Below are 25,639 nucleotides of genomic sequence, written 5' to 3'. Positions count from 1 at the left end.
AAGGAGCCCTGGGGAACTCCCACCTGCTGGGGGCCTTTCTCTAAATCGTTGTACATCGCATGGATGCCGTTGTAACCCGCCCTCCAGCCTGTCAATGCCCCTGATAAAATGGGGTGCCTAGAACGGAACATAATGCTCTGATGTGCCTTGACCAGGGCAGAGGTCTGAGGAGCCAGCACCTCCCGATTCCTGGAAGCTCCCGTTCTGTTAATGCTGCCCAGGATGATGGTAGGTGTTTTTGGCTGCCACATCCTCTTATTGATTCATAATGAATTGTAGCACAAGAAACTCATGGATCTTCGAAGTCTCAATCAGCTTATTTTTGATAGCGCTCTTTCCTCTCAGACGCCCTTATATAATGAGTCTTATAATGTGTCTGTTGGATTTTTAAAAATCTTTTAGCCTTCTATTGGATGGTAAGCTCCCTGAGGGCAAGGATTATGCCCTCTGTACTCTAAAGTTGCTATCTCCCCATCTTAACTTATGAGGGGCTTAATACATGGGTGTATTTTGAACAAATGGAATTGAAAAATACACAAGAGCCTTCCACAGGATCTCGGCAAATTTCCTGTATTGTTGCTCATACTTCTGTGTCCTTTTTATGCCTAGACGTGTGCTGAGCTTTTCGATCTTCTACTTGGTGTTTTTTGTTTATTGACCATAGATTCCCGGCTTTTAATATTCTGCATTAAAACCATCTTTGCTCTTGTTGACCCACTTGTAAGAAAGAAAGAGTAAGTGGCGTGTATGTGGTTTTTCCAGATTGGCTAGACTTCGCCACTCCAGCTGGTAAACTGAAATGGCATAGGGGAAAGGGTATGGGCCTGAGAAGTAGGAGGCTAGGTGGGGTTAGGAACTGGATCTACCATGGCGTGAGGCTGAGGGTCTCCTGTGTTTGGGGTTAGCTGTGAAATGCACAATAAGGAGCAGTAGGTTGTGAGTTGTGAAATACTGAATTGAACCTTGAAGTCAGGAAAGACTTCCTAACATAGACCCATTCATAAAGTGGAATGGGCTCCCTCCAGAGGCAATATATTCCTCTTTATTTAGGATCTTTTAACCATAATTAAATTTTCTTTTATTTTCAAATGAAGATCTACTTTCTCTCCATTCCCCCTCATCGCTATCCTAAATTGAGAAAGCAAGAAAAGCAAAAACTCCCGTTACAAATGTGTTTAGTTAAGCAAACAAATTCCCACATTGGCCATGTCCAGAAAAATGTCTCAATCTGCCATCTGAGTCCATCTAACAGGAGATGGGTAGCATGTTTTTATCATGAGTCTTTTGAATTATGGTTGGTCATCGTGGTGATCAGACTTCTCAAGTCTTTCAAAGTTGTTTGTCTTTATATTGTTGATATCATAGAAATCATTCTCTTGGTTCTTCTCACTTCACTCTGTATCAGTTCATACAAGTCTTCTTCTGAAGTCTTTTTCTGAAACCACAGCCTTCAGAGTTTCCTACAGCACAATGTATCCTATCGCATTCATATATCATAACCTGTTCAGTCACTTGCCAATTTGTGGACGCCCTTTGGTTTCGAATCCTTCTCCACCACAAAAAGAGTTGCTATCTTTGTAGATATGTCTCCTCTCCCTCTTTCTTAGATCTCTTTGGGGTAGAGACCTATATCAGTAGTGATAGGTCAAAGGGGATATACATATACACAATTTTATAGCTTTTGGGGCATAGTTCCAAATTGCTTTCCATAATGGCTTGACCAGTTCACATCTCCGCCAACAGTGCAGTAAGGCACCTGTTTTCCCACAATCCCTAAAGTGTTTATCATGTTCTTTTCCTTTTTTTTTTTTTACCAACTTTGCAAATCTGATGGATGTAAGGTGGAACCTCAGAATTGTTTTAATTTACATTTCCCGAATTATTATTATTCACTTAAGATCTTCATGCAAAGGTTGGGTGAAAGTATACAAAGATAGGGTCTTTGGTCACAGGCATTGGTTTATTGGAGAGAGGAAGAAGTATAATAAATACTCAGTTTCTGGGGATGGCTCCAGACAGGCATGAATGGCTAAGCACAAGAATCATCCTGGTAACCTTATATTTCAGCCTCCCTTCCTCCCCCTCCCCCCTATCCACTGCTCATATTCCCATTTCACCTCAGAAAAAGTATAGGCCTAGACATGGAGTTGGGCAGATAGTTGGGTCCTGGAATAGGAACTAGGGTTTAGAAAGCTTAGAATGAGGTGCCAAATGTGGGTGGGTGAGGTGTCCAAAGACACAGCACTGCTGGGAGCATCCAATCTGTTGCCTTGCTTGAGGAAACCAGGGATTTAATTCTTTATCCTTGGCTGTTCTGGGTAAAGCCTAAGGTCCCATCTGGGGAAGGAAAAGGATGGGGTTCAGGATGCAAAGGGACAAGGAAATGTAGATTTAGTAACCATAGATTTAGGAGTAACTACTCACATGCCCAGAGCAACTGGCTATCCTGTCAGAATCAGTGACTGTACCCCCAAACTCCTGTAGTCATACAAGTGCTACTGGGCCCTTTGTCCCCTCCCGCTGTTACTCCCAGTATTCAACAGAGACACCCATTCAGAAAGCAGAGGCCTATGCTAGCCTTACCCCTAGCATCATCTTCACTTCCTCTATCCGTTCCAGGACTCGGGGGGCTTCATCTGGACACACGAGCTGCAGCTCCCGGGGTCGCATGTGCAGCAGTTGGCTTCCTGTCAGCATTCCCAAGCTCTTAATGGTGCTATGAGAGACAGAAGGTCATAACTAGTAATCAGTCCTATTATTTTGATTCCAAGACAAGCTCTGGGGAAGCAAAGACTAGGATATTGGTGTAGGGGAGTGGGAGACTGCATAGTGGAAGGTGGGGAAGAAACCGTATCCATTTTGTAGCTTTCCATTTTAACTAATTACTCTTGCTCACTAGGGGCTGAACTTTGTAGTCTGAGTTGCTCTAAGAGTATAGAAGTGCTGTTAGTGCCCACTAAATTCAGCGCCCTGAGACAAAAGTCTTGTTGCTCTGGCTTAGTTCTAACTTCATAGATATGGTTGGGGGAACAGATAGTTCTGGTGACTGAGATCTTGGAGATGATGTAATTCTGGACTGAGGGGGCACATCTTCCTTTCCCTTCACTTCAGTTAAATTCCTATTCATTCTTTAAATCCTAAACCAAATGCCACCTGTTTCACCAAGGCCTTCCCCAATCCTTAACCTGATTCACCTTTCCCCCTGGATATCCCATAGCACATCTCTTCTTTTCTAATGTGCTTTTATTACAGATATCTTATCACATGAGGGCAGGGACTTTACTAGGCTCCCTAGCCTAGTAAAGTGCCCTGAATACGTTAGCCACTTAATAAATGCTTGTTGAATGAGGGGAGATGGGTGGCGGTGGTATTTTGTTAAAGTATCTGAAAGAAGTGGGATTCCCCAGGTCTCCCTTCTTAGGGCACCCCCCTTCTCTCACTTCCCCCAAGGGCTGGGGCTAGCACTTACATGTTAGAGAAGTTCTCTGACTCCAGCCAATCCCTCACCTCCTGTGGTTTGGAGGTGGGCCGCAGCATGGGACCCTAGGAGAGCACGGAGAAACCAGGGGGTTCCAAGGCTGACTCGTTTTCCCTTTTCCTCACAGCATCATCATGCATCTAGGACGGTCTCTTCTCCCTGCCCTAGACCCATATCCAACTGTGCAACCTAGCGTTCACTACTTCCCTAAAGAGCTGGAGGTTTGGAAAGGGGACCAGGCAGACAGTTCCGTGCAGTTACAACTGGTGGCTTTTGCATCAATGGCTAGTGGCAGGTGAGAGGATCTGGGGATGGTGGGGGTCAAGGAGGGGCACTCCTGGTGTGTGCTGGGGGAAGAAGCCTGGGCCTTCTAGTAGCTTCTAACTGTGTCTTTTCTCTAAGAGCTACGTTTCTAATGGGTTTGAGAACTGCAGACACCCTCTGAACTTTGGAGCCCTGGGATGAAGCCTGGTCTATCCACCCTAGTTACAGTTTACAGTTACCCGAGTTGGGGAGCTAGACCAGCTCCTGTTCCTCTGTAGGTCTGAATTCACGGGTTCCAGGATGTTATTAGGAATGTAGCCTCTTTGCCCGCCTTTGTTTTTCACCAGCCACCACTGTCTGCTGTGGTCCAAAATCTGTGGAAAATCAAGGCATTTCTCAGCTCAGGGACTCTGCCTTACCTGGTTTGGGGATGGGGAGGGGGTCACCAAGTAGTCTCCTTGTGAGGAGTGGAAGTAAACTTTCCCTTTCTCTTTTTCTTCCTTTACCTCTACCTTCTTGTTTCCTCCTCCCTATAATCCCCTCTCCCTACACTCGTCATGAAAAATCCTTTTAGACTCAAACCCTTCCCCCCTTCCAAGCTGTCTGTCTCTTCTGGTCCCTCTCCATTCTACTGTCCCCCCCTCCCCCATAAGTAGGTTCATCATTAGAGACAGCAGATGGTGGCTCAGTAGATAGAGAACCAGGCCTGGAATCAGGAAGACCCAGGTTCAGAGATACCCTCAGACACTCACTAGCTTTGTATGATGCTAGACAAGGCACAATATCTGTTTGCCTCAGTTTCTTCAACTATAAAATGGGGATAATAACAATACCCACCTCACAGGGTTGTTATGAGATTCAAATGAGATATTTGTGATATGCTTGGCACAGTGCCTGGCACACAGTAGGCACTTAATAAATGCTTATTCCTTCCCCTTTAATCTCTTGACAATTTTCATTGCTCACCTCCAGCACCTCACCCTGAGTCACTGTCAGCTCCCGTGGATTTCTGCTTTCAAACTCATACTGGACTTGCATTAGTAGAGGCTGCTGGGTTAGGCTGGCTCTGTAGGGGATGAAGTCAAGGAGAGTTCTCAGGCCTCCAAGGGGAGGACCATGGTAAAGGGGAAATGAATTCTGGAGGATGGGACCTGTGACATCTGGTCCCCCATTGGATCTTCTCAGTACCTGGGAGTCTCATGGGGTCTTTTAGGTTGCTCTTACCTTTGCCTCATTCCTTCCCCCATCCCCTTACACATAATCATGGGGCTCAGGAAGCAGTCTGCTCAGGGAGCAGTCTGAGGGCTGGGGGCCCTTCATGGGAGGGGCTGATTCCCTCTAGCTTTGAAATTCCAGAAACTTTTGTGTCTGCTCTACTGCTGTAACCTGGCCTCTTCCCCCTCTGCTCACAGTGCAGCAGGGCAGGCAGATGAGGTTCCAGATGTCTCAGCTGTTAAACTGTGGGGGCGGGGGCACTAGCTGGGGAAGGGTCAGGATGTATGGGGCAAGAGACAGCTTGTTTCAGCTCTGAGAACACTGTCTGCTCTTCCCCCTTGAGGACGGTACCTAGTGTCCTTGGAGCACAGTGATGCCTCAAACAAGAAGAGAAGAGGTGGGGTGGGAGGAAGGGAGGGAGAGAGAGAGAGAGAGAGAGAGAGAGAGAGAGAGAGAGAGAGAGAGAGAGAGAGAGAGAGAGAGAGAGAGAGAGACAGGGACAGAGAGAGACAGAGACAAAAATAGACAGAGAGAGACACACAAAAGAGAGACAGAGAGACAGACAAAGAGAAAGAGAGAGAGATGGGGAGAGACAGAGAGAGAGATAGACAGAGAGAGACACACACACACAGAGATGGAGGGAGACAGAGGGAAAGATACAGAAACAGAGACAGATGGAGAGAGAGGGAGAGAGAGAGGAGAGAAGAAGAAAGAGACAGAGACACAGAGAGATGGAGGGAGACAGAGACAGAAAGAGACAGATGAAGACGGGGAGGGAGAGAGAGAGAGAGAGAGAGAGAGAGAGAGAGAGAGAGAGAGAGAGAGAGAGAGGAAGAGAAGGGAGAGGAGAGAAAGAGACAGAGACAGACAGGGAGAAAGAAAGAAAGAGACAGAAGGAGACAGAGAGAGACACACAAAGAGAGACAGAGAGACAGAGACAGAGAAAGAGAGAGACAGGGGAGAGAAAGAGACAGAGAGAGACAGAGAGAGACACAGAGAGAGACACAGAGAGACACACACAGAGAGAGATGGAGGGAGACAGAGACAAAGAGACAGATGAAGACAGATGGAGAGAGAGAGAGAGAGAGAGGAGAGAAGAGGAGAGAAAGAGACAGAGACACAGAGAGATGGAGGGAGACAGACAGAGAGAAAGAGACAGATGAAGACAGACAGAGAGAGAAAGAGGGAGGGAGAGAGGAAAAGAAGGGAGAGGATAGAAAGAGAAAAGAGAGAAAGAGACAGAGACAGAGAAAGACAGGGAGAAGGAGAGACAGAGAGAAAGAGACAGAGTCAGAGAGAGATGCAGAGAGAGATGGAGGGAGACAGAGACAGAGAAAGAGATAGAAAGAGACAGATGGAGAGAGAGAGAGAGAGAGAGAGAGAGAGAGAGAGAGAGAGAGAGAGAGAGAGAGAGAGAGGAGAGAGAGAGGGAGGGAGAGTGAGTTCTGGAGACTCCTTGGGCTATGACCCACCCCTATTGACCCTAGGACAAACCTGGGGCTGCTGAGATCCTGGTCCTGTAAAGAAGAGAGAACAGGGAACAAATCAAAGCAGGGAACCAGCCCAGGGGTGGGAAACATTCTAACTGATGATAATTCTCCCCACACCCTCAAGATAGTCTGGCAGACAAATACAAACACACACACCATTATTGAGGGTAACATCACTTGGAATTTGACTCTGGCAGGAAAGCAAAGGGGCTTGGCCAAGGCTGCCTATCTAACCTAGCACTGGAGGAGCTTGGGAAGAGACTTGGGTCTCTGGGAGGAGTGAGGGGAGCTGCCACCCACTAATGGAGAAGGTGCCGCCTGTGCTCCACTCTCCATCCCCAGGAGCCAGGATTGTTTCTTACCTTGGTGGGGTTGTGCTGGTGAATGACTGCGGAGAACTCTGAAGATTCAGATTGCCTGTGGAATCTGGGCACGTATGTAGAATTCGTGGGCTCTTGGTCTGGCCCATAATCCCTGGGGAGGGGAAAACACCAAACAAACCCTACCTGAGCCAATCCCCCTTCTATGCTGAACTATGGCACAAAGAAGACAGGAGGGAGACAGCAGTGTTTGCTAGGCTATAGGACCATCCGTTTAAAACAGAAAGGGCCCTTAGAAGCTATCTGTTCAAATCCTTTTATTTTACATGAGGAAACTGAGATCCAGAGAAGTTAGGTGACTTGCCCAAGGTCACATAGCTAGAAACGGGTAAGGTTGGGACTCAAATTCAGCTCTTTTTGCACAACACCGTGATACTAGAGAAAACTCTAGGCACACTTATGAGAAAAGGACACAGCCAATTATATTTTAAAGGAAACAACATGGGATGCTGGAAAGAATCAGAGGCCAGAGTTCAATTCTCAATTCTGCCACTTAATAGTGGAGTGGCTCTGAGCAAGGCACTACAGCTCTCTCAGCTTCAGTTTCCTCAGCTGTAACATGAGATGGTTGGACAAGTTTCCTTCCAACTTTATAGCTCTATCAGCTAGGCAACTAGGTGGCACAGTAGACAGAGGAATTGGGCTTTGAGTCAGGAGACTTGAGTTCAAATCCAGCCTATTTCCTAGCCATATGACCCTGGCCAAGTCACTTAACATCTGTTTGCCTCAGTTTCCTCAACTGTAAAATGAGGATACTAACAGCACCTACAGGTTGTTGTGAGGATCAAATGAGGCAATATTTGTAAAGCAGTGCCTAGCACATAGCAGGCACTGCATAAATGCTTATTCCCTTCCCTATTTCCCATACTAATACATTTGTAAGGAATTTTAACTTTCTGTATTATAACTTTCTGCACACAGAGCTATTAAGGATGATGGGCACATACAATTTGGAATTGGAAAGGGTCTTCCATCCATCCACCTCATTTTTGCCAATAAGGACCCTGAGGATGAGAAAGGATGGGAGAGACATGCCCACCATCACCAAGGAACAGTAGCATCTCCAGTTCCGAGTCCCATGTTCTTTTTATTATACCTTATATATGTGTTGCGGGCCAGCTTTACTTTGTGCACAACCCTATTTGAGTGTAGGGTCAACCTTGATTTCCATATAACCAACCAGAAATACACTAAATGATTTCCTGTATTGGGTGGGAGGTAGATTCAATGAACTCTAAGGTCCCTTTCAAATCTAAGATTCTCTGAATCTAGTATCATGCCCATGTAAGGGTATGCTTGGGGCTTGGAAGTGAGTGCAGGCATCTGGGACCAATGGTGTGACTGGAGTTTGCTCTCACGTGCTGGTGGTCCAGAACTCTCCTAGACTTTTCCAGAAATCCATTTCATTTCGTGTCAGACAAGAATTCAGCAAGTCAATGACCTTGGAGGTTAACCCGGGAACATCTACAGAAGCTGCCCAATGAGGATTGGGGCAGTTGGACATCACCTGGGGGAATAGTGGAGGGTGGGTTGGGAACAGCAATTCCTTGCCAGGAAGAGCTGAACAGGAAACAGCATTAGAATGACCTTGACGTGCCAGCCCCCAATACGTATAGGTAGGTTTTAAAATGCCTATATTTGGACATTTGTGTATAATCAAGCATCTGTCTAGTCCACGGGACCTTCTCCCTGAGTTCTTCCTCTGAGGTCTCCTCCCAGTCCGAAGCATCCCTGACTAACTTGGGATTGAAGGTAGTAGCTTTGTTCTGAAGCCCTGCGCAGTGTTAGCTGTGTTGGAACATGCAAGAATTTGAGTGTGTTGGGATGGAATTGAGGGTAAAATAGGACTCCCTTCTTTCTCTCACCTTCCATCCCTTTACCTGCTCATTGTATTCCTGCCCACCTCCACCTTTCCCCATTTCCTCTGCTCTCCTCAATTTTCTGTCTGCGTGGACCTCTTCCTCTTTCATTCTCCATCATAATCTACCTTGTGCCATTTCAACTTACCATGTCCAAAGCTTGGAAGAGGATGTGTACAAATTCAGGGGCATCTGGCTGCTGTAGATAGATATTCAGCTTCCCCTGGGGACATATTAATAGACCAACCCCCCCTGTCACCACCAGGGCACTCGGCTCCCTCAAAGAGGTTGAGGGCTTGGTTTCCAGGCAGTAGAGAGGGAGGGGAAGGGGGAATCATTGTTTCTAGAGTTGCTTCTAGAGAGGCAAGTTTCAGGGGTAGGGTGTGATTTTTGGATGAGAGGGGAGGAGCTGAGGCTAGGGTTTATGAAATGGGGAGGAGGGGAGGAGGTTTGTTTTGGGGGTAGAAGGCTGGAGAAGGAGCTTCAGTCCCAGGACTAACCACACCTCCCCCTGTCTCCTCAGGGGTTGACTTACCAGGAAATTGAATGCACGCTTGATCTTCTGGAAGCCCTCTATGTATTGGGGTTCTGAAAGAGGCCCTGTGAGGCAGAGATAGGACTGACTGACCACTCACAGCCCTGTGCCCATGCCTCTCCCTCTACCCCCACTATTCCTAAATATCCTCCTGGTGGCCCCTATCCCACCCAGGCCTTGTGCTCACCTTTTGGGGTCTTCTTCTTCCCCAAAATCTTCTTCTTTTTAGTGTTATTTTTTGGGGTCTTCTTTGCCATCTCCACAAATAGCTCAATTTCACTCAGGATGTTGTTCAGTTCTTCCTGTGTCCAGACAACCCCCCCAGGTTGAGCCTTTGACTTTGAATAGGCCAGTGACCCCGGCGCTCCCTCAGAATACTATGCCATTGGCCACACATGGGAGCTTCCATTCCTGTCTGTCTAACCAGCCCTAGCCTTGCCCACCTGCCTAGCCTTAGCCTTCCTCCAATTCCACCATTGTTCCAGCCTCTGGTTTCCATGAAAGAGGAAGGGGCTCTGGTCCTTCCTTCATCCCTTCCCCCTCCCTTCACAGTGTGCCCAAAGTCAGGGGGTCCCAGCTTAAGGCTGGATATGTTTACTATTTCTCTCTCCACGTCCAGGGGGAGCTTAGGCTCTGCCTTCTGCAGGGGAAATTGGTCAAACCCCTGTGATTCCTGGGTAGTAGGCTGGTATGAGGCGAGGAGTCCTGTAACGTTCAGAAGACAAGGGAGTTGGCCATTGCGGTCTCTTGTGGCACTTCATTCCCCAGGGCTGCAGAGGAAGCCATCTCCCTCCCCTGCTTCAATCAACATCTCTCCCCATCCCCATCCCACCTCCCTGTATCCTCTGGACCCTACTCACTCTGCTCAGTGGAGTTCCAGGGATGCTTTTCTGGGGGATATGCCTCCTGCCTATTTTCATTGTGTAGGGTACCCCCAAATCTGTGTCTATGAAGGATATAATAAAATCTGAGGCTGGATCTTAGAAACAGGGATAGAGGGTCCCCTGCCCCTAGCCTCCAGGCCCTCAGGACAGTGTTTTGTCTTATTGTCTTCTCAACTCAGGTAACTCCAGCCTCCTCTCCCATTTATCCCACCATCCCCATCCTAGTCTCTACCCACTCCCTTTTGAACCAGGCCCATTTCCACCTCTATTTTAATCTTTAGCCTTTAGGTGTTTTCCCATCTCTAGAGTCTTTCTTCACCCCCCTTCTTTAGCCTCTCATCTTCGCTCTTGTTTGGTTGTTTCAGTCATGTCCAACTCTTCATGGCCCCATTTGGGGTTTTCTCTTTCTGGAATGGTTTGCCATTTCTTTCTCCATTCTCATTTTACAGATGAGGAAATCGAGGCAAAAAGGGTTAAGTGACTTGCCCAGGGTCACACAGCTAGTGTCTGAGGCCAGATTTGAACTCAGGAAGATGAGTCTTTCTGATTCCAGGCCTGGTGCTCTGTCCACTGCACCACCTGGCTGTCCCAGCCTCTCATCTATCCCCATTCTAATTCCAACCCTGGCCATACCCTCCAGCCCCATCTCCATCCTCACTCTCTTTTTATTTCCATTTCCTCCAGCTTGGGCCCAATTTTGGCCCTTTTCTTGACCCTATCTTTTTCTAGCCTTGAGGATAGCAACTGGGATATCCCAAATTAGGCTCTGGGTGCGAGGAGTGATCTCTTCCCATTGACCCAGGGGCCGAGGGCCAGTCATCCTTGGGAGCATCAGAGGGCCTTGGGGGTTAGAGAGAGGCTCTACCTTGATTCTTGCCTCTTTTTGGATTCATCAATAGCCTTCTGTAGATTACTCCTCAGAATCTCAGCCTGGAGAAAAGGATAATCAGAAGACATGAGTCTGGGTAGGGGCCTAAACGTTTCTTATTCCCCTCCAGGATGGTAAGGTCACTGCTTTGTATCTTTCCTCCCCAGGCCGCTCACCCCGACTTCCCAGCACTGGAATAGCAGGACACTGGTCAAAGGGTGGCCCGGCTCCTGAAGGTTGATTAATAGAACTGAATTGTAGGAACAGCTATTCAATATGGCATCTAGGGACTGTATGCCATCCAAGGGGTAAGAATCCATCTCTTCCTGTGGGAGGAAAGGAAGGGCTTAGTAAAGGTGTTTTCTGGAGAACCAGAACACATTCCCTCCAAAGGGCTCCCTCCAACATACAACACCCACAGCCCCTAAACTGGCCCTTCCAACCCATACCTACCTGGGGGAGTCCTTGGACCTGGGAGGGGAGGAATCAGCAGGAGAGGGAATATGGAGGAGAGAAAGGTCAAGGTCCCCTTGGGGAAAGAGGAGGGGAGGGATATGCTGAAATCCTCACCCTGGTCTCAATATCTAGGATTTGAAGCCAGTGGTTTTTGACCTGCAGGACCACATCTTGGCCCCACACTTGACCTTGGGCATCCATCATCTGAAGCTTCTCGATTACATCCTTAGGTTCCTGGATGGTTCCTGAGCCGAGCTTACAGGTCAGCAGGTGCTGAGGAATGAGAAGGGAGAATGCTCAGGAGTTGGGGGAACTTTGAGGAGGGGGTACAGCAGATCCCTTGTTCACATGGTGTAGGAAGCTCTCTGAGGTGGTGAAGTGATCCCCGAAGTCTCCAGACAAGTAGAACCTACCTTCAACCTGCCCAGGTCAAGGTCAAGGTCAAGGTCAAGGTTGGAGTCAGGGCATATTTCAAGGGAGAAGGGCTTGGCAAAGAAGGCTGACATTAGGCACGCTTCAGGGTTTGGGTCAGATGATGGTCTGTTTAAAGGGACAACTTTGTGACCATTTTGAATCCATGAGGTTTCAGGTACTGGAGCAAAGAGCTGGCAGCCCCTTGGATTTCCTATAGCTGAGGGGATAAAGCCCACACTCCTTTGCTTACTTCTCAGAGACATAAACCTGCCCCTCCCTTCCATTACAGTTTTATCTCACATTGTTCCCTAATCCATGCTTGACTCTAAGCAGGCCAGCCCCAGAACCTGCCATTTTATCTCTGCATCCTCTGCATCTCCAGAGCTAGACACAAGCCAGAGCTTGCACATAAGGATAGGGACTGGATATGTGCTTTCATTAGCATGGGGAGCTCCTGGGTGAGGGAATTCCCTCTCTCAGTGCAGGTCAGCACCTCCTCTGAAACATGCTGTTAGACTGAGAGTTACACTGAGCACTGAGAGATTGATTATACACCTTCTCCAGGACATTGTCAGAGTGACGCTCGAACTCTGTGGCTGCTGAGCCACTAGGCCTTGCGATCTATCTTGCACATATTAGGTTCTTCATAAATACGGACTGAATTATTGGACTCGCTGAATCCTGTTCTTGTGTCTGTGACTCTGCACACAACCATATGAAAATCCTGTCCCTTCACAATCTCTTACCCAGGGTCTGGGATGCAGCTCTGATCCCATCCCCTCCATGAAGTCACCTCTATGAGAGCACTTCCTCCCTTCTCTAGGCTCCCACACTCTGTGCTGTCTCTCTGTTAGCCTGGATCACACTTACTGTCTTGGGTTATTCAACTGCTTCATGAATTTGTCTTGTCTTTTCACTTGGTCTGTTCTACAGATCACAAGTGTGTCACTCTCATCTTCTGCACTCCTTCCTCCTCTTCCTCCTTCTCCCTCTTCTTCCACTGTCTCTCTCCTCCTCCCTCTTCCTCTTCCTTTCCCTTTTTTCTTCTCTTCCTCTCTCCCTCTCACTCACCCTCTGCTTCTTTCTCCTTCTCCCTGTCTCCCTTTCCCTCTCCTTCTCTCTGTCTTCCTTTCCTTTTCCCCCTCCTTCTTCCTTCCTTCCTTCCTTCCTTCCTTCCTTCCTTCCTTCCTTCCTTCCTTCCTTCCTTCCTTCCTTCCCTCCTTCCTTCCTTCCTTCTTCCTTCCTTCCTTCCTTCCTTCCTTCCTTCCTTCCTTCCTTCCTTCCTTCCTTCCTTCCTTCCTTCCTCTTTCTTTCTTTCTTTCTTTCTTTCTTTCTTTCTTTCTTTCTTTCTTTCTTTCTTTCTTTCTCTCTCTCTCTCTTCTCTCTCTCTCTCTCTCTCTCTCTCTCTCTCTCTCTCTCCTTTCTCTCTCTCTCTCCCCCTCTCCCTCCCTCCTTCCCTTCCTTCCTTCCTTCCTTCCTTCCCTCCTTCTTTCCTTCCTTCCTTCCTTCCTTCCTTCCTTCCTTCCTTCCTTCCTTCCTTCCTTCCTTCCTTCCTTCCTTCCTTCCTCTTTCTTTCTTTCTTTCTTTCTTTCTTTCTTTCTTCTTTCTTTCTTTCTTTCTTCTTTCTTTCTTTCTTCTTTCTTTCTTTCTCTCTCTCTCTCTCTCTCTCTTTCTCTCTCTCTCTCTCCCCCTCTCCCTCCCTCCTTCCCTTCCTTCCTTCCTTCCTTCCTTCCTTCCTTCCTTCCTTCCTTCCTTCCTTCCTTCCTTCCTTCCTTCCTTCCTTCCTTCCTTTTTTCTCTCTCTTTCCTTCTTTCTCTCTCTTCCTTCCTTCCCTTTTCTTTCTTTCTCCTCTCCCACCCACTTCCCTTTCCTGCCTCTAACATGGACCCCCATAATGCCTGCCATACTAATGCTTCAATCCCCTCTGTTACCCACACCCACCTCTCTCTGAACAAACCTATAGCCTCTGTCAGAACCCTCAGACCTCCCCTATCCTTCCCTACTTCGGCACACACTTGGTTTCTCAGGATTATAGATTCTCAGGGTTGGAGGTGAGCTCAGCCATCATTAATCCACCTATTACTTGAACAGGAGTCCCTGACAGTTGGCCATCCATTGCCCAGGCACAACAGTAACCTAAGAAATGCTTGTTTGTTGAGTGAGTGATCTGACTCCGGCCTGAAGGACCCTAGTGTCGAGCTGACATTTATACAGACTGTCTCAAAGGTCTTAGTACAGTTTTCAGCTTAATACTGCATTAAGACCTTTGAGACAGTTTGTATACTGCTTCAAAGCAGTATATTATATGTTATCGCACTTATTCCTTGCAATAAGGGCCTGAGGCAGATGCTATTATAGCCAGGTCCAGATTAGTGAGAATAATGAGTCACCTGAAGCTTGGCATGCATTTGAATTTACTCCATTCAAAGTTCTAATTATGTAAAATATGGTAATTTACCCCAGCCCAATGGAAATATGTACAAATTCAGATAATGTGAATACCAATGCAGTGTGAAACCCATGTTACAAATGGGGAAATTGAGGCTAGGAGAGGTTAAATGACTTGTCCAGGATCACACAGTGCTTGAGGCAGGATTCAAACTCAGTTGTTCCTAACTCTAAGTCCAGTGCCCTGTGCCCCATAGCTTTGCTGTCGTTGTTCAGTTGTGTCCAACTGTTTGTGACCCAGTTGGGGGTTTTCTTGGCAAGGATACTGGAGTGGTTTGCCATTTCCTTCTCCAGCTCATTTGATAGAAGAACTGAGGCAAACAGCGTTAAGTGACTTGCCCAGGATCACACAGTCTGAAATCACATTTGAACTCAGGTCTTCCTAATTCCAGGTCAGGCTCCCTGTGCACTCTGGCGCCCCCTAGCTGCCTTGCCCTGCAGCTACCAGATGCCTTACATTGAGTTTGAGTTGGCTTCCCATCAATCCCGGTTCTGCCCTCAGGGGCTAAGCAGAAAAAGGTCTTTCCCTCTTCTGCGTCTTGCAAATAGTTGGAGACAGTCACTTGTCCAAACCAGAGGCACCTGATTTATAGTACGCTGGGCCTAGAGTCAGAAAGATCTGAGTTCAAATCCTAACTCTGACCCTTATTAGCTGTAGGACCCTGCACACTTAAAGTTTCCTCATCTGTAAATGAGGATAATGATAGCACCTACCTCATAAGGTTGCTGTGAGTGTCAAATGAAATAATGTTTGTAAAAGAGCACTTAGCACAGTGCCTGGTGACATGCTTGTTCTCTCCCCTCTTTCCCATGAATCACAACACTTCTACCCTTTCCATGGAGAATTTAGCTGGCTCATGGGTGAGCTTACTGTTGGGTCCCACCGTCATCTGAGAACCATCAGACTACAGCCCTCTCTCAATTCCTCATCATTCACACTCCTATAATATTCGTTCATCAACCATTTATTAAATATCTACTGTGTGTTCAGAGTCGAGCTGGGCACTGGGGAAGAAGCAAAAATAAATTAGAAGGGTTCCCTCATGTGGCACCTTCGCTGGTCCTACCATTCACTTACTTTACTTTCCCACATTTGGCTCCTACCTCCCTTTCACTATTCGTATTTGTGAAAAAGCACTCAGTGGCATTCAGTAGGCACTGCATAAATGCCCCTGCCCCCATTCCTCTCTATTCATATCCAATCAAGTACCTTTACCAGTCACGTCCGTCTCATTTGCCCTCCTCTTTATTATAACTGCAACCTAGCATACACCCTCGCCACCGCTGGACTGGTGTAACACCCTCCTAACAGGTCTTCCTTCCTACATACACGCTTTTCATCCCTCATACTATTGCCAGGATTGGGCAGGGGGGAGTGACAAGTGCCTACTATGTACCAGGTACTATGCTAAATAAATACTTTATAAATATGATCTCTCTCTGTCTCTCTCCTCTCTCTTTCTCTGTCTGTTTTTCTCTCTGTCTCTCTGTCTGTCCTCTCTCTGCCTCTGTCTGGCTGTCTGTCTCTCCCTCACATCATCTCCTTTCCTTTCCTTCCTTTCTTAGATACAAATTCCTTCCTTATATACACAGATCTGGTCTTGTTATCCTTATATAAAATAAAGCAAGCAAACAAACAAATAAAAAAAAAACCAAGCAACCCTCAGTGGCTCTCTCTCGCCTATTAAGTAAATTTTCAATAATTTCCCCTCACATTCCAGGCCCTTTGTAGTTAATGGCACCATGCCGTTGGAGCCTTATCTTCTGTCACTCCCCTGCATGTGTTCTGTGGGCATGGACAGATTGGACCCCTACTCTCAGACATCCTGTGCTCTCCCTGCCTGTGTCAGGGTTCACTCTGTTCCCTTTATCTGGAATGTCTTTCTTCTTCCTCTTCCCCGGGTAGATTCCTACTCCTCCTTTAAGCCCAGTTCAAATGCCAATGCCTCCGTGAAGCCTTCTTTGATCCCCCTGTTGGTAAAATCACATTCCACTCTGTATCTCAGTGATACGCTTAGCATGTATTATGGAGGTGGGATGGTATGGGGAGGGGCAGCTAAGTGGCGCCACAGTGGATAGAGTGCCTGGCCTGGAGTCAGGAAGACTCATCTTCCTGAGTTCAAATCCAGCCTCGGATACTTACTCACTGTGTGCAAGTCATTTAACCCTGTTTGCCTCAGCTTTCTCATCTGTGAAATGAGCTAGAGAAGAAAATGGCAAACCACTTCAGTATCTCTGCCAAGAAAACCCTGAATGGGCTCACAAGGAGTTGGACACAACTGAAAAATGACTGAACGACAATATGGTATATATAGGGGATAAGTGTTGGGTGCAGAGTTAGAAAGGCCTGGGTTCCAATTCCACCTCTGACACCTACCAATTCAGTGACTCTAAGCAGATCCTTTAACTTCTCTGGAGTTCAGCCAACTCCCAGAGTCTTATCTCTTAAGTCAGATTATGGAAGAAGTTCTAAACAAATGATGCTATTGACATGTTGTTATTGACGTATGTGTCATGTGTTCTACTGGATTAAACTTCGTCATCATATCAATTTTGAGCTGGGAAGGAACTCAGAGGTCACTGAATACAATCCCCCCCCATTTTACAGATGAGGAAAGTGAAGGCCACGGAGGTGAAGGGAATTGTTTCAGGGCATACAAGTAGTAAGCATCAAGGGTAGAACTTGAACCCAGGTCCTTTAACCACACAGCCAGTATTCTTTCCACATGAGTGGAGGGACGGTGTTTTATCTAAACTTTGAATCTCCCCCAGTGCTTAGCAACATTATTTGTTTGTATTACCTTCATCTGATTGCTGCCCCTGTGGTCTGTGCCAATGGTCTTTGACCATGACCTCTGATTCATTTTCACATTCCTAGATGATTCTAACACTCGGCTCACCTTCTTTTTCTCTGCTTCTTCCTTCTCCGTTGGACCCTACTCTTCCTCCCAGCCAGTGGAATGGAAGAACCCACAGCTTCTGAACCCTCTCGGCTTGACCCCTCTTCTTTGTCTTTTGGACCCTCTCAACTCTAGCTGACCCACTCTTAGAGGAAAGGTGAGTTATACCATCACTATCCATGTCTTCAGACTTGACCTCACCTCCTTGACTCTGAGGACCTCCAGATCTAATATCAACCACCCTCCAGCATAGCCACCCTCTTGGACCTCAGCTAGGTGGTACAGTGGATAGAGCTCTGGATATGGAATAAGAAGGCCTTGCCTTCAAATCCAGCCCCATGGATTAGCTGGGTTACCCTGGGTAAGTCACTTAATATCCATCTGCCTGAGTCTCCTCATCTATAAGATGGGGAAAATAATAGCATTTACCTCTCAGGGTTCTTGGGAGGAGAAAATGTAAAGTGTACAAACCTTAAAGCACTCTCTATAAATAGTAATGATTTTTAGCCATCAATATCACCACAAGGCACAGCCAGCTCTGTATTAAAGATCATTTCCTTTCATTGCCCACACTGCCCAAACATCTAAGTGCCTACTATATGCCAGTCACTGTGTTAAGCACTAGGGATGCAAAGAAAGACAAAAACAATGTTTTCCCTTGAGGCACTACTAAATCTCCCCAACCACGACCTTAAACCACTCAATCCCTCCTGTCTCAGCCAACCCTTTAGCTTCTTCCTGGCCACAATGGACTACGGCTCGTCTCAACCTTCCTTTCCTACCCATCCCCTCAACTCCCCATCCCTATATGCCAAGACTCCAAGTCAAGCCACTTGTGCCCTCTGCAGTGAATGACATTCCACTTGGAGATGTCAGTTCAAAACCTAGTTATAACATTTGCTGGCTGCCTAAGTATGGGCGAGCCAATCGATCCTATTGAGCCTCAGTTGTCCCATCTGTAAAATGAGCATAATAATATTTGTAGTATGCAATCCCTCGCAGGATTGTGGAGGGGAAAGTGCTTTGTAAATTTGAAAGGATTATATAAATTTAAGTTATTATAATCCAAGATTTCCTTGCTCCCCTATACTTTCACAATGCCTGCTGACTTCAGAGCCGCTGTCAGGGCTTCTTGGTTGGAGAATAGCTAAGAATTATGTGGACTTGGCCAGATTCACACCAAGAGAAGATGACAGCAACCTGGCCCTCATCATTGCTCATCAATCCTTCTTTTCCTTTGGTTTCTTTCCACAGTGGTTATTCTACACCTTCTCTTCTCCTAATCTTCTCATTCTTCCCTCCTCCTCCATTTCCCTAGCCCACCTTGTGCAAATGACCTCAACTCATGCTTGACAGAAAATATCTAGACACTGTGTTGTGAACTTCCCTTGTCCTCCCATTCTAATTCCAACATGTCAATCATTGTACCCACGTCTGTTTCCTCATCTTCCCTTCCAGGTGTAGGTTTTTGTTTTTTTTTTTTTTGGGGGGGGCAATTGGGGTTAAGTGACTTGCCCAGGGTCACACAGCTAATGTCAAGTGTTTGGTCTGAGGCCAGATTTGAACTCAGGTCCTCCTGACTTCAGGACCGATGCTCTATCCACTGCACCACCTAGCTGCCCCCAGGCTTAGTTTTTCTAAAGGGCTTTTTCTTCTCTAAAATTAACTCCATTGCCTGTAGTCAGATCCTCCAGTCCCTCCTGACTCCTCAAATTCACAATTAGCTCCCCTTCTCTAGCATTATCACTGTCTCATTCTCTGAAGGCACCTTCCCTCTTCCACTCATTTCCTTTTTTTTTTTTTAACGAAACAAAACAAACATCCCTCACTTTCTGAAGGAAGAAAGTATACTTACTTTGCTGATTAATAGAATAGTTTATCTCAAAAGGACAGGCTATAACAGTTGGCCAAAGGTAACACAATGAAATTTAATAGGCATAAATGTAAAGTTTTGTGATCAGGCTAAAACAATCAATGGCAATAAGTACAGCATTGGGGATACGTGGCTAGAAAGCCTCTTATGTGGAAACCAGAACTAGCAGTTCTAGTGAATTATGATGTAATGGGAGTTATTGGTGTTAATAGAACACTGTCTTCCGCAGGGGTCAGATCACATCCACAGCACTGTGTCTAGTTCTGGCTCCCATAGTTTATAAGGGACATTGATAAACTGAAAGTCCCCTGGATGATGCAACATGAGGATTAACTGAAGATACTGAGAAGAAAAGACCCTCTGGGAGACCGGGGAGAGCTAAGGGGCATGTGTGTGTTGGGGAGCAGCGATTCTTACCTCCACTCGTAGCTTTAGGTTGGTGGGTTCTGCAGCCATGGTCTGAGAGTACTCTTTCCGTTGTTCTGAAGGTAAGAGCAGAAGATGAAGAGGGGAAAGGGCTGGAATGTGGTGGTGATGGTGGGGGGAGGTCAGGAGACTGGGGGCGGGACAAAACAAAGTGTGGGTGAGGAGGAGGAAGGGAAGGAGCAGGGGCTACAGTGTGAAAGGGAAGGAAAGGAGAAGAGGCAGAAAGGGAAGTAGGGAGGAAAATGGCAGGTGGGGACAGGAAAGGGAAGGAAAGGGAGGGAGAACAGCAGGGCAAGGATGGGGAAGGAGAAACTTACCATAAATGGTTTTGCTGCTGGGTCTGGACATGCTGTTGGATCTGTTGAGGGCCGATCTGGGCTCTCTGGAAAGCCAACCCAAAAAGAGATATAATCAGCACCCAGGAGATGGTGGGGTGCAAAAAAGAGTGATGTGGGGACTGGATATACAGAGATAAAATCTGAAAGGGAAGGGGTAGAGGGGGGCTTTGAAGACACAAGAATAAGCTCCCAAGAAGAAAGAAAGGAGTAGACCCTTGATAGGAAGGGGAAGGAGAAGGAGAAGGGGAAAGGGAAGGAGAAAGAAAAGGAGGAAGAAGAGAGGAGAAAAAAAGGAGGAAAGGGGGAAAGGGAAGGGGAAAGAAGACCATTGGGAAGGGAAATGAAACTTGGAAAGGTGCAATGGGGTCTGGGGAGTCTGACAAATTCTAGGACTCACTGATGGGACCAGTCAACCCTGTGAGTGGCATACTCCATCCGTTATGCTGGTGGTCTGCTCTGGAAATCTAGTAAAAAAAATATCAGGTCTTGACCTTTCAGCCTGCCATCTGATAGCCTCAAGAAGTAAGACCCTTCTGTCTCCTGAGATCCTTCCCACAAAGACTCTGGATGTCTCTTCATGGGGCAGAGCCTAGCAGCCAATGTCCTATCTGGAGGTTGAGGGGAAGGGACCACACCAGAACATCAGAGAAATGGGTATGTAAGAGAGAAGCAGTAGCCTCCCTTAGTGTTAGAAAGAACACTGACTCTGGATTCAAAAGAATTAGGTCTAAATCCAAGTCATCTCAACTCCCTAAGCCTCAATTTCCTTATCTGTAAAATAAGGAGGTGGGGTTAGAGGGCCCCAGAAGTCCCTTCTAGCTCCAGATGGATAATCCTAAAACTCTGAGGAGACAGAATTCCCAACATTTAGTTTGCAAAACTTATTCAAATGACCGTAGGCTGAGGCCCCTCCTTTCCGTAGAAGGGCTCAGAAAGGTCAGGAAGCAGGGGCCCAGGTTAGCATGTGCTATGGATCAAGGCCCCACGCTCTTAACGTTGGCCTAGAGTACATATGCATGACCCTAGAATCAGTGGCTAATGACCAGGTTGGGGCTTTCCTGCTTGCAAAGGTTTTTAGAGGGGGGAGCAGCCTTCTGTGGAACTTTTGGGGTGAGGGTGCTGTTAAACTCTCTTTTCTAGTCTTCGGTTTCTCCATCTTACAGATAGAATGATGGATTACTTGGATAGAGAAGGCATTTCAGAGCGGGGTGTGTGTGTGTGTGTGTGTGTGTGTGTGTGTGTGTGTGTGTCTCTACTAAGGTACTGGGGGAACTTGGGAAAAATATAAATTAAAGGACCATCAACTTATTTATCTGAGCTTTTACAAAAGCACTATGCTTTTGGTTAAAGCAAATGTATTACTAACAATAACAATTACTAACAATAATAACAATTACTAACAATAACAAAAACTAAGGGGATAAGAGAGGAGATCGGTTCCCTGAGCCCTTTCTTGCCTGGGGAGCCCTGCTAGACAATGTAGGTCGAAGTCCTTTAAGAACCCAGGGATCCCATTTCTCCCTCAGGTAAGTGCCTAATAGAGGTGGCCAGGTGGCTCAGGACAGGAAGACCTGAGTTCAAAGCCTACCTCAAACACTGATAAGCTATGTGTCTTTGGGCCAGTCACTTAATTTCTCTCAATTTCAATTTTCTAAATGTGTAAAATGGGGATAATATAGTTCCTATCTCACCAGGTTTTGGGGAGGGTCAATTGAGACAATATGTAAGACATCTTGCAGACTTTAAAGTGCCGTATAATAATTGCTATCATGATCTAAGTCCTCCGTTTCCCTCACTCCTGCTCCCAAAATCTCACTCTTGAGTGTGACAAACTCTGCTTCTGAACTCAAAGGAGAGGAAAGGAGACCTTGGCCAAAGCTTCCCCACATCCCTCTATCCCCATGTGCTCTGAGTCCTGCCTATTGGGTAGAGATGAGGGGCCTGGACACCTGTCCTCTTTGCCTATAGCTGCATGTTCTGTTTATGGGCAGAGGCAAGAAACACTTGGTGATAAGAGTTCCCCATAATCTAGGAACTGGTGATAGGACAAAGGGCATAGCCAATACTACCTACTACTGTCCTTGGAAAATGGCTGCCCCCTAGAAAGCAGAGATTCGGGGGAAGGGAGGCTGAGGACTAAGGAGGAGGTAAGGGTGAAATAGAGATACAGAGAGGACCCTAAGTATCTGGTAATAATGATATCAAGCCAAAAGCTCCACTCACCCATTCCATCCTGTCTTGAACCCCCAGACCCCTATTCAGTCTGAAATCCCTGGTTCTATCTAGGAAAAAGCTGGGGAGTGAGAAAGAGGCCAGAAGGAAAATCATTGATGTCGAGACCCAAATGTCTGCCCCTAGGTCTGGGTGAAAAGACCACCTAGGAGGTGAGGCAACTGGAATCTGCCAGCTAGGTGTAAGGGGACTGAGATTCAGTTCACTCTCTTGGGGTCGGGGCTAGGTCCTTCCCAATCAATCATCCTAGGCCAAGGGGGTGCAGCCCACCTTAGGCCCAGGGTTGGGTCTGGGTTCCATTGTTCTTTCAAGCTGTGGCTTCCTAATCAAACCCAGAGCTGACTATACCTCTCGGGTTCCTAGGATTAGGAGTGGACCTGGACAGTCAAGGCCCCTGAGGGTCCTTGATCTGTGAGAACACAGGTCTCCTGGGGCCCAGAGAGGGTGAGACACTGCTCTGAGGTGACCGGTCTCCATTCTTTTCTATCCCCATTCCCCGTTCCTCAATTGCCCTGTTACCTGTGGCTCTGGACCCAGACCTCACAAGTTCAGCTGATGTGTCTGACTCCTTGAAGTGTGGATCAGCCCACTAGACAAGTGTGTGCTGGAAAGCAGTTAGGATGGCAATAGTCCCACCCAGCAGGCAATGAGGTTTCTTTCCCAGGCTGCAAGAACATGATGACAGCAGCAGCCACAGCCACACCTTATGGTCTTTGGACTCTTAGTAGGTGGCGAGTATCGTGGGCAACTGCCCACGCCCACCTCTCATCCTTATTCTGGGAAGGCACATGCCCTGCCCTGTGATCGGCTCTGTTGGCACCTGACTCCTGACATCCCTACTCCCTCTGGATTTTTCCCTGCTCCTACCCCTATATATCTTCCCATTCTTCTCCAGCTCTGGTCCTCTGTCCATTTTTGAGGGTTTAGCAGAACCTCTGGAGGACATCAGAGGAGGATAAAATATCATCTAGCCCAAATCATGAGTCCCTCATATAACATTCTCAATAAACAGTCCACCTAACTCACTCCCCCGAGGGGCTGCCCATTCCACCTCAGGAAAAGCTCTAAGTGTTAAGAAGTTATTTCCTTCCTTGTTTGTGTAGGTGTGATCATAGATCAGAGGATCGATATCTGGAAGGGACTTTTATTATTATCTAATCCAACCCCTTTACTCTAGAGATAAATAAACTGAGAAAAGGAGACTTTAAGAGACTTGCTCATGGTCACACTGATGGTGAGTAACAGCTGAAATTCCAACCCTGATGCTCTGCCTTTTATCTACATCCGGCTCTCTTTCCCTAAAATCTTGCTTCCTGTGAGTGTAACCCATTCCACCAGGAGCCCCTGGAGACAAGGGACTGGTTTCTTTTGGCCTTTCTTTGTTTCCCCAGCAATTAGCATGGCTCCTGGACCACGCTTGTATAATAATTGCTATCATGGTCTAAGTCCTCCTTTTCCTCACTCCCAATGTCTCACTCTTGAGTGTGACAGACTCTACTTCTGAACTCAAAGGAGAGGAAAGGAGACTTTGGCCAGCTGTCTTTCCCACGTTTCTCCATCCCCATGGGCTCCAAGTCCTGTCTGTTGGGTAGACATACACCTCTCATGTCTATTATTATTATTATAATAATTATGATATCTTGTATCTTCATGTTAATTAGCATGTTATGTACCCCATTAGAATGTGAGTTCTTTGAGGGGAGAGATCTAGAATATTGTTGTTTAGTTGTTCAAAGCCCATTTTGGGTTTTCTTGGCAAAGATGCTGGAGTGGTTTGCCATTTCTTTCTCCAGCTCATTTTATAGATGAGGATGCTAAGGCAAGTAGAGTTAAATGACTTGCCCAGGGTCACCTAGCTAGTAAGTGTCTGAGGTTGGATTTGAACTCTTGAAGATGAGTCTTCCTGATTCCAAGCTCAGTGTGTTATCCATTGTGGCGTCACCTAGCTGCCCATGTTCTAGCACATAGTAAGCACTTAATAAATGCCTGTTACCTGACTAACTTTCTACCTTTATTCCTCATTGTCTTTTCACCTCTCCTATTCCCCACCTCAAGGCCCTGTGGGAGATTCCTAGATCCCTAGCTGAGACCTGGGAACTGTTAAGCAAAGGAGAGAAACTTATGCCCTTCCTTTCCTCACCCTAGTTTGCCTCACTAACTTACTTCCCAGCCTCGTTCCTGATATCTCCTCTAGAGAAGGAAGAAGTCACAGTAGAGCTTAAAAATCCTCTTCCTTCCCAATCCCCTCTGCTTAGTAGTAAGCTCTACAGGGGAATTCAGAGCCTGCCTCTGGTCCTAGGAATAGAGATTCTCGGAAATGACTCAGAAGATCAGGCATTGTTTAAGGAGTCTGAGCAACAGCTAAAATTTGTACAGTGCCTTAAAATCTGCAAATAGTTTTTGTATGATTTCTTTTGCTTGAATGACAACAAGGACACGCACACACATATGCATACACATACATACATACATACATACATACGTATTTTCCTATGTTGGCAGAAACAAGATCAAAGCAGGAATAGACTCTGCTGGGCGGGACAGCGATAGCTGATAAAAGGGAAAAGCAGAGCTGCTCAAATTTTATTTTGTTTCTGGGTTTTTGGTGTTGTCGTTGTTGTTGTTTTTTTGTTCCTTCAAGGGAGAAAGAACTTTGCACTGGAAATGACAGGACAAAAATGACTAACAGGGAGTTGATAGCCCAGATAAGTAAGGGCATTGTAAAGTCCTAACTAGCTGCCCTTGAGAATGCAAATCTCCTGGACTGTATGAACTTAGTTCCTAGAATAACTGTCATATATAATTGCAGAGTAACTATCAGTTTTGATGAAAAGATCCTGAAAAATGGGAGAAGTGCTGTAAGATCAGAGGACAAATGTACTTTTTTTTTCCCCAAAGAGGAGAAAATAGACTGCAGCCTACAGATTGATAGGCTGTGGGCTAGTGAACTTGACCAAGATTTAATGGCAGCTGGTGGAGCAGTGGATAGAGTACTGGACCTGGAGTCATGAAGACCTAAGTTCGAATTTGGCCTCACACACTTACTAGCTGTGTGACTCTGGGAAAGTTACTTAACTGCTGTCTGCCTCAGTTTCCCTAACTGTAAAATGGGGATAATAGTAGCACCTACCTCCTAGGGTTACTGTTGGGAATCAAATGAGATAATATTTGAAAAAGTGCTATCACAATACCTAGAACCTAGTAGGTACTTAATGCTTCCTTCCTTCTTTCCTTCCTTCCTTCCTAGGAAAATTATATAATGGGTAATTAAAGAGGCATTGGACCTCTAGAAAGGGAAATGATGATTCCAAAGAGCTATGTGACTTCTCATAAAATAGGTCATGCCAGACTAACCTTATTTCCTTTTTGGACAGGATTACTAAACTAGAAAATGAGAGGAATGCTGTGAATATTGTTCACCTAGATTTAGCAGAGCTTATAGTAAAGTCCAGCATACTCTTCTTATGAAGAAGATGGAGAGGTCTGGATAAGACAGTAACACAATCAGATGGCTTCAGAACTCATTGGATGGTTAGACTCAAAGAGTAGTTGGTTGTTAATGGTTCAATGCCAATATGG

At 46.5% G+C, this 25,639-nt stretch overlaps 1 protein-coding gene across 1 annotated transcript; it reads right to left on the bottom strand.

The window, feature by feature from the left end:
- Nucleotides 1-1,797: 1,797 nt before the first annotated feature.
- Nucleotides 1,798-19,838, bottom strand: EPS8L3 (EPS8 signaling adaptor L3). Its single transcript, XM_078155521.1, has 16 exons — nt 19,808-19,838; nt 19,482-19,546; nt 11,544-11,702; nt 11,150-11,299; nt 10,971-11,035; nt 9,884-9,926; nt 9,409-9,523; nt 9,222-9,286; nt 8,835-8,909; nt 8,186-8,334; nt 6,810-6,921; nt 4,709-4,879; nt 3,982-4,116; nt 3,470-3,543; nt 2,584-2,716; nt 1,798-2,337 (listed from the first exon to the last, which is right to left on the bottom strand). Exons 1-16 carry the CDS (start codon nt 19,836-19,838, stop codon nt 2,326-2,328), a joined length of 1,554 nt encoding a protein of 517 aa, XP_078011647.1. The 3' UTR covers nt 1,798-2,325.
- Between the last annotated feature and the right edge of the window lie 5,801 nt (nt 19,839-25,639).

This window comes from Phascolarctos cinereus, unplaced genomic scaffold (assembly GCF_003287225.1).
Source record: "Phascolarctos cinereus isolate Bilbo 61053 unplaced genomic scaffold, phaCin_HiC Scaffold_5;HRSCAF=322, whole genome shotgun sequence".
Classification (NCBI taxonomy): domain Eukaryota; kingdom Metazoa; phylum Chordata; class Mammalia; order Diprotodontia; family Phascolarctidae; genus Phascolarctos; species Phascolarctos cinereus.
The sequence above is the reverse complement of the archived record's forward strand: the minus strand, read 5'-3'. Positions and strand labels throughout refer to the sequence as shown.